General features: G+C 38.5%; 1 protein-coding gene across 1 annotated transcript; it reads right to left on the bottom strand.

The window, feature by feature from the left end:
- Positions 1–3,641: 3,641 nt before the first annotated feature.
- LOC138814290 (vomeronasal type-2 receptor 116-like) lies at positions 3,642–7,844 on the bottom strand. Its single transcript, XM_070003295.1, has 4 exons — positions 7,458–7,844; positions 6,542–6,769; positions 5,479–5,602; positions 3,642–4,555 (listed from the first exon to the last, which is right to left on the bottom strand). Exons 1-4 carry the CDS (start codon positions 7,842–7,844, stop codon positions 3,642–3,644), a joined length of 1,653 nt encoding a protein of 550 aa, XP_069859396.1.
- Between the last annotated feature and the right edge of the window lie 1,146 nt (positions 7,845–8,990).

Genomic DNA, 8,990 nt, shown 5'->3' with positions numbered 1-8,990 from the left:
GGGAAAAATATGATTAGAGGGATGTGGAAAGGTAAAAGGTGAGTGAAATTAACCAAGTCCTAATCTCAGAGGGGGAAATGGATTGTACAGAATGATGGGAGAGGAAGAAAAAGAGAAGAAAAAATGGAAAAAGAAAAATTTAAATTTAAAAAGTGAAACTTAGGGCTGGGAAGGTGGCTCAGTGGTAGAGTGCTTGCATTGCAAGCCAGAGGCCCTGGGTTCGATTCCTCAGCACCACATAAGCAAAAAGCAAAAAGCCGGAAGTGGCACTGTGGCTCAGTGGTAGAGCGCTAGCCTTGAGCTGAAGAGCTGAGCGACAATGCCCAGGCCCAGAGTTCAGGCCTCATGACTGGACCCAAAAAAAAAAAAAAAAAAAAAAAAAAAAGAAAAGAAAAGAAAGATAAAAAGTGAAACTTAAAAATTATTTAATTTTAAAGGTGAAATTGATTGAAGAATGGGGATAGGATGTGACGAGGGGAGGGATAGAAAGGAGACTGAAAAACTAAAAAACTAAAAATTCTTAAAAATTATATAGGTATAAAGAGATAATGCTGCTATTAAGGAATTTAAGCCTAAGAGATTTTGAATTGAGTAATAAATTTGTGGATTAAGTGTGTACACAATGCGGGATAAGGTCTAACATTTGGTGCCAGCTATATCTGAGGATGAGCAGAACAGCAATTAAATCACTGAAAAAAGAACGAAAGGGAATGAAAAATGAAAAGAATGAGAAAAAAGAAAAAAAAGGACCAAAAAAGTTAGTAGAGTTTTAAAAAAGGCACATACATATACACCTAAAAAATTTTAAGAGGAAAAAAAGATTACAGAAAACAATATTTTTAAAAAAATTATAAATGAAAAATAAGGTACAAAAATGAGTTCTTTGATTTTTTTTGGGGGGTCGGGGTGGATGGGAAGATCCTCTATCTCCCTTGTGTCATGTTCGTAACCAGTCTCTTGGTGGAGTCTCTGTTCTGCTTGTGGTGTTTTGTTTTCCTGTGGCTTGATTAGTTTCTGAAGTCAGTTTGTTTGAGCAGGCAGAAAAATGCTCAGATTTACCAAGGATTTTATGATCCTCCTCCCAGGCTAGTTCAGTGGGAGATAGATCTGCTTTGAGTATCACAAGAGGGAGATGGCTGTTTCCTCTAGTTTGGAGATGCTGTGATGAGGCTAGGTTCTGGGAAGAGTTAAGGCTTTTGAGCAAACAGTAGCTTTTCCCTGAGAGTCTAGCTTCTGAGACACTCACAGAGCCCAGCCTAGAGCCATTCTCTGCGTTTCTGTTTACTGAAATTTCAATTGATTTTCTAGGCTTTTGTAGGGAGGGGCAGCCTCTGGCTCTGTTTAGCCACTGAAGAAAGTCACTCCTCCGTGTGGGGATGTTCCTCTACCTGGGCTGGGTGTCTTTCCCCTGGGTGGAACTGAGCCTGGCAGTTCAGGTTAGGTTCCTGTGACCTGCTAAATGACTCTTTTGTTTTCTTCCAAGGCCTGCTCAGCCAGGTCTTTGTTAGTATCAAAGATGGAGATCTCTGGTAGTGTATTGGGGTGGCCTTCCCTCATTTGCTCCCTGAGAAGGAGTGAGGATGTCAGGGTTCTACTCATGCTGGAGTCTTGGTTCCTGGGTCTTCCTTGATTTGTGATCTGCAGAATGAAGATATCTGCTCCTTGTTAGTTCTTGCTGGTATCGAGTAGAATTCGCTCACCTGCTGCATCTGGCACTATTGTCCTGGACTTTCTGTGTCGTAGGTATGGCGGCTATGGCTGCCACTGCTGCCACTGCTGCAGCAGATATGGCTACCAGAAAGTGCTCAGATCTGTTTCCTTGTCTGGATTTTCTTTCTCTGGCCAAACTCTCTGTACTGTGATGGTACACTTGGTGTGATTCTCTGGCCTAGGACTCTTCACTGGAACACTAAAACTGCTTTCTATGCGAGAGCTTGTTTACCCTCCAGCTTCTTCTCTGCCATCTTCCCAGAACCTCCTATGTTTTCTTATCATTGACAATGTATGAGCCTGGGTCTCTACCTGAATTATGACCTCAGGGTACAGGAGAGCTTCCTTGTTCCTTAGTGTACCCTGCATGTGCATCTGGTTCAGATTTGGGGGAGCAATGACAGTAAGTTTCATTGATTCACACTGGTATGTCTAGGAACAATGGTCATAGCTGCATACTGGGGATTCCTTCTCCTTGCTAAGCTTAGTCAAGTTATTACTTGCCATGGTTGTGAGTGAGCAGTAAGGATGTAGGTGGAGAAGGAGCTTATGACTGTGAAACTCATAATGAAGGGGGATTGTTTGTCCTGAAATAGAATCCCTTTTCAGTAAATAGACATATTTACAATGCATGTAAGATATTTTAAGAGATTGAGCCCCAAAGTCCCTAGAAAGTAGCATGGTAAAAAAGCTTGTTCCAATAACATTCAAATTTTGTACATTAATGTCAATTATTCCAAAGTCTGTTGAATTATCTACAAGAGTGAAAAGTTTTTACCTTTTCTTCCTAAAGCAAGTTTGGTAAGAGAAAGTCAGATATTCAATGTAGTGTCTGAGATAGAATAAAAGGCATGACAAATGTGGAAAATGAAGATGAGTGAGAAAGTTCCAGTTGTAAGTAAAGAAGCATTTATTTCAGTCATTAGGTCCTGGTGCTAGATGTCCTCAGCACATTTGGGCCAAAGCAAAGCAAAGGGAAATTATTGTTTTACAAGTCTACATTAACTGACCTTAAATCGTCATTTTTATATTGTCTTAGACTTATTAGTATATATATGTGAAGATGGGAATAATTATGATATTTTTATACATATTTGTGATTTCTTATAAAATTCACCTCATCCCTCTTTCTTTTTTCACCCACAACTTTTCATTATTGTGTTTATTCATACATAAGAAATATATAATATTTTGTGAGAATTCACAGGAAACTTTTGAACAAAAATCAGTAAAATTTTTATATTTTGCTACACTTCCCTTTGTCCCTTCTTTTTTGCCTATGTCCTTCATCCATTTCACCATGAACTTCACTCACTGCCATTAATCTTTTCCCTGCCTCCCATCCATCCATCAATTCATCCATGTCTACCTTCTCTTCATCCCTACATTTCAAAGTGTAATTATGTGTAATTTCATTTAAAACCACAAAGAAGAAACTAGAAAGGAATACTACTGAGTGCATCATTAAAACATTTACAAGAGCTGATGGCCAGTGGCTAATGTCTGTAATCCTTGATACTCAGGTGTCTGGTATCTGAGGTTCATGGTTCAAAGACAGCATGAGCAGGAAAGTCTGTGATACTCCCATTTCCAATTAACCACTAAAATGTTGGAAGTGGAGCTGTGGCTCAAATAGTAAAGCACCAGCTTTGAGCACTATTGAGAAAGGCAACAGTGAAAAGAAACTGAGAAAGGGGATAATAAGTTTAAGTGCAGATTAAATAGGAAGAAGCAAAAGTAGACAAGAAAAATTCAAATTTAAGTGGCTATCACCACCACTTGTGACTTACACTAGTAGAAAAATGAGTAATAGACCATTATTGATTGAAGTAAAAAATTCCACTATGAAAACTAATAAAACAATGAAAAATTTAGATTTAAATCAGATATTATGTATACTAAGCAAGCATAGAAGTTTATTCAAAAGAAAGCTAATTCCTCCTAGTACGTTTTTTATCCCTGAAGTCATGAAGAGAATTTCTATTTGACATTAACAAAATGTTGTAACACTTTGGGGCAAAAATGCAGCCTAGGAGCCCTGCACCAGAGGCCAAGATGGAGAAGACCTCCACAACCACCATGACCTTCCCCTTGGCACTGTGGTAGACAGGCAAGAAGGTGAGCCACACACTGCAGAACACCAGCATGCTGAAGGTCAGGAACTTGGCTTCATTGAAGGTGTCAGGCAGATTCCTGGCCAGAAAAGCAACAGTGAAGCTGGCCAGGGCCAGGGAGCCCAGGTATCCCAGGACACAGTAGAAGGCAGTGAAGGAGCCCTTGTTGCACAGGATGATGATGTGGCCATGTTCAGAGTATGTATCTGTGTCAACGAAGGGAGGAGAGGTCCCCAGCCAGAATCCACAGAGAGTAACCTGGATGAGGGTACAGATAGGGATGATGAAGTTAGGAGCCCCTGATACCAGCAGCCACCTAATCCTTCTCCCTGGAGAAGTGGCTTTGAAGGCCAGGACCACAGTCACCGTTTTGGCCAACACTGTGGAAACAGCCACAGTGAAGACAATCCCAAATGTGATGTGCTGCAGTCTGCAGGTTACTGTGTTGGGGCGACCAATAAAGAGCAAGGAACAGAGGAAACAGAAGATAAGGGAGATGAGCAAGATGTAGCTGAGAGTCCGGTTATTGGCCTTGACGATAGCAGTGTCTTGATGTTTTGCAAATATCCCAAGAACAGCAGCAGTTAGCATAGAGAAGCAGAGAGCCATGCAGGCCAGAGCCATGCCCAAGGGATTTCCAAAAGCCAGGAAACTTGCAGTTCTCATGAGGCACTTATTTCTCTGTGTGTTGGCATACTGGTGATCTGCACACTTCACACACTGGTCCATATCTAGAAAGCAGTGCAAGCTACCATTAGTTCTTGATAGGAACTTGTTTTCTTACAAGAAATTAGGAAATTGTTCCCTTAGATGTAATCCTAGCATGTTATTATTAAGTGAAACAAACACACTTTATTTCTTTTCAAAACCAAAACTCACTCTCCTATTTCCATCTTCTTTATTCAGGCTGTTTTATTGAACTATTTTTCTTTAAGTGATTATTATATGTGTTGATAATGTGCCAATTGTGGCATTGTAATCTCTTTTCAACTATTTCCAATACCTTTTCCTAACACTTATGAACAGTTTCAAGTGTGCCCTATTCTGCAGTCTGGTGAAGATTGTAAATCATGCAGCTTACACTTTCCTACATGTCTTTGTAAAACATTTATTTTATCCATGTTACACATCCTTGAATTCTTCTCATTCTGTTTTTTCTCTCCAACTTATCTGTGAAGCAGTAGGAACAGAGAAACCACTCTTGGACAGTTTATAGTCATGCTCACTTCTTAAAGTGAATCCACCCTTCTGAATACTTGCTCTATGCCCTGAACAGTTCTAGGCAGAGAGAAATAAACGTGCAAGATCTGTGTTTCCTGTGTGAACAAAATGTATTTTTAAGGTAAGCACTAGCCTAATAAGACTCACATTTACTTTCATTTTAGGGTTTACACTTGTCTTAACCCTTAGTGATAAGAGGGATTTCTAGAGCTAAGTTTGCCTGCAATAGAGTAGAAAAGTTTACTAAAATATATAATTCAAGCCCATGATCTATCACATTTCACCTAACAATACTACCACATGTCAAAATTAAATTACTAACAGAGAGATGAATAAAAGACTCTGCAATCATAATGCACAAGTTTTGCATTGAATGTTTGGTTGAAGAAAACTGAGGATAGATGGAAAATTTCTTCTGAAGTCACAGAATTACCTGTGCCGTTAGCAATTGCATTCTGTGGACAAGGTGTACAGTCAAAGCAACAGGTAGCCTTTTCCTCCTGAGGAGATTTCCTGAATCCTGGACCACAAGTCTCACTGCAGACAGAGTGAGGAGTCTGAGGAAAATCAGGTATGTGTCTGTAACTCTTCAAACTTTCATAGCTAAAACTCCAAACAGGCATTGTTTTAAAGAACTGGTTAAGCACAATGTTTTCTGGCAGCTAAGTGCTGTCAATTAATTGAATTGTTACAGATTCCATATCCCATGATTCCTAAAGACTTAATGTGCTAAAACCTTGATTTCTAGCCTATTGAACTATTAAACAGTGTGGGATCTTGAAAAGATTGTATCATATGGCATGGAAATACATTTGAATGTACAGTCCTATGGAACTTGTTTAATTCATGTCATTATTTTATGTCTCCTACTCATCTTTAACAAGGGATAAATCCTGGAGGAAACCTGCCTTTTATAGGCTCATTATATTTTCCTCTTAGGTTTGCAGTGGCCATGAAGTGTGAATCTTGATTCTGGTGCTTTCAGTGACTCCTTTAGCCAAAGATGCCTAAATAGTCAACTAACCATTGTATGAAACTTCTACAGAAGAAATACAACTAACGATTGAATGAAACTTCTACAGAAGAAATACAATAAATGTCTCCACCATATGAAGTGATTCATCGGATACTTTATCACAGAGTAGGAATCCTACTAGAAAACTACTACTATTTTTGAATTTATGACAATGTTCTGAATCAAGAAGTAGGAACACATTTAATGTTTTTAGTTCTGATCCTGGGGCTTGAAGTCAAGAACTAGGCCCTGGCCTTGAGCACATTTTGTTCAAAGTTATCATTCCACTACTTGTGTGAAAGCTCCACTTCCAGATTTTTGATGGTTCATTGGAGATACCAGTCTCACAGGCTTTCCTTGTTGGGCTGACCTTAAACAAGGATATTAAAGTCTCAGCTATCTGAGTAACTAGGTATAAATTTAAAGGATGACTTTGCTTATTTGTGTGTCCTTAAAATTACTAGGATTAGATCCAACTCACCCGTATAGTACCAATGGACCATTGTACCATTTCTTCAGATAAAGACAGTTGATTACCGCGTAGAGCATATGGAGAAAACTTTCCTACTTTCACCTCAAGTTCAAGACCTTCTGGAAAATTCCAGATGTTCAGAATGTCATACTCTGGCTCCAATTTCCTTTTCTCATCCAAAATCACTTGCTGCCCAACAGAATTGTGAAACTGGATGTTCTTCAGAAAATGGAGCAACTGAAGAGAGACATCATATTATGGTGAAGTACATCCCAAAAGTAAGACAAAAAATCTGAATTAAGAAACACTCCTCATTGCCTTTAATCCCTGATTCTGAATTCAACATAGCACCAAGAATGATTGAAATATCAGTCTAAACAATCTATGGAAGAATAAAAATAAATTTCTGAATCCTGGTCACTCAGAAAAGAAGTACAAGCCTTTGTTCAAGAGAAATCTATACTATATAGCCACGAATGAGACAATTCTCAGTTGCATAGCTAGAGTTTATCAGAAACTCTATTTTTATTAATGTCTATAGTTTGAGATTTTTCAATTGTTATTACCAAAGTTGAGTGAAACTAGATCACGTATGGAAAATAGGGAACATTTTCTTCAGTATGTCATCCTTTGGTATTCCTGAAGAAATATAGGGAAAATTCTAATTTAGTTTTCAAAAGATTAGCTATGGGCACATTGTGGTTATTTATAAGTAAATGAATTTATAAGCTGATTACTGGTTACTCACACCTGTAATCCCAGTTGCTCAGGAGGGTGAGCTATGAGTATCTTAAATTAAATCAGACTGGGCTTAAAAGTTTGTGAGACTTGCAAAAATAGTTGAAACATTCAATTTCATAGAATGGCACACCTTCTAGGAAGTGCCTCTGCTCATAGTATGTGCCATCCACATAGATGACATTACCTGTGCAGGGGAAGTCAGTGTCCCTTTTCTATTTCCCATTATTTGAACTTCTGTCTGATGAAGAAGCATCTCATGGAGAGCCTGGGCCACGGCATACACAGCATTGTATATATCGTAACTGTGTCCAGACATAGTCATGTCTAAAACATGCCCAGGCAAGCAATCCAAAGAGGCCTCATGAACACAGTTGTCCCATGTCACACAGTCAGACTCAATATCTGAGCAATTAAAAGACAGAAACCAGATCCTAGCAAGAAAAATGTCTTCTGGGTATTTGGAAGGATTAACTGTCTTGACAAAATCTGTGAATCCAGAAACATCTTCATGATGATGTAAAAAAATGAGAGGTACATGCAATGAGCCTAGCATGAAATACTTCCTTTTCATGGTGAAATCCCACTGTGAGTTCATGATACAAACTATGCCTTTTATTAAAAGTTGCTCAATGCACACAATTAATTCTATTAGTTTACCATTATCACCATGTATGATGAAGACATTTGCTGAAGATTTATTTATCTCATTATAAACTGCCATGGCTTCGAGTACATGTGATATTGATTGGATTGAGATTAATTGCTCATAGGCTACACAAACTCTGTTCTTGGCCATCTCTTCTTTCAATTCAGCAAGAATCCACGAATCATTCTCATCCTGTAAGTTTAACAGTCCCACCCAATTCCAGCTGAAGTGAAGCAGTAAGGAGACCATGGCAGTGGCTATTGATGTATCCTTTGGGGCCATCTGATAGAGAGCAGGAAACTTGTGATACTCACTCAGGACATGAGAAAAAGGCCCAAAGGTAATCTAAAGGGAAATGAAATTGGATGCATTATGAATTAGAGCATTGCCATCCATCAAAATTTGAGTCTTGATGTGTGTGAAGAAGCAGTTGAAGTAGGTCAAAGATAGATTTCATTTTAGCTTTTGAGTAGTTGTATAAAATATAAATTGTAAAATGTCTCTTGATCTTTGTTACTATTTCCATAAACTTCTCCCATCTATATCAACCCAACCCACTCCCTGACTTTCCTAATTCCATTTTCACATTTGTAGATTGAATATTCTGTGCTTTCCCACACATCTATTCCCTATTCATCTCACATTTTTCCTCAACACATACCCTTCTCAGATATGCTTCAGGTTTATGGTTTTTATTTTTTGTACTGTCAGTAGATAAGAAAAATCACAGCATCGAGTTCCATCTGTATGTATATCATGCTTTAATCATATATATATATATATATATATATATATATATAACACGTGTGTGTTACGTGTTCATATTTTAGGCCTAGCTCTCACATATGAGAGAACATATTTCCCCAGATCAATCTGAGCCTGACTTACTTCATTCAAGATAATATCTTTGTGTGTGTGTGTGTGTATGAGTGTGCACATACATGCCAGAAGAGGGGCACAAACTCATGTCCTCATGTACTTTGTTCAATTTTTCTCTCAAGACTTGGCTACCACTTGAGCCAACTTGTTGATCTACCAGCTTGTTGCTGCTTAATTGCAGATTCAAGTTTC

The sequence above is a fragment of the Dipodomys merriami genome, unplaced genomic scaffold (genome assembly GCF_024711535.1).
Source record: "Dipodomys merriami isolate MVZ:Mamm:240054 unplaced genomic scaffold, mDipMer1.0.p SCAF_6, whole genome shotgun sequence".
NCBI lineage: Eukaryota > Metazoa > Chordata > Mammalia > Rodentia > Heteromyidae > Dipodomys > Dipodomys merriami.
The sequence above is the reverse complement of the archived record's forward strand: the minus strand, read 5'-3'. Positions and strand labels throughout refer to the sequence as shown.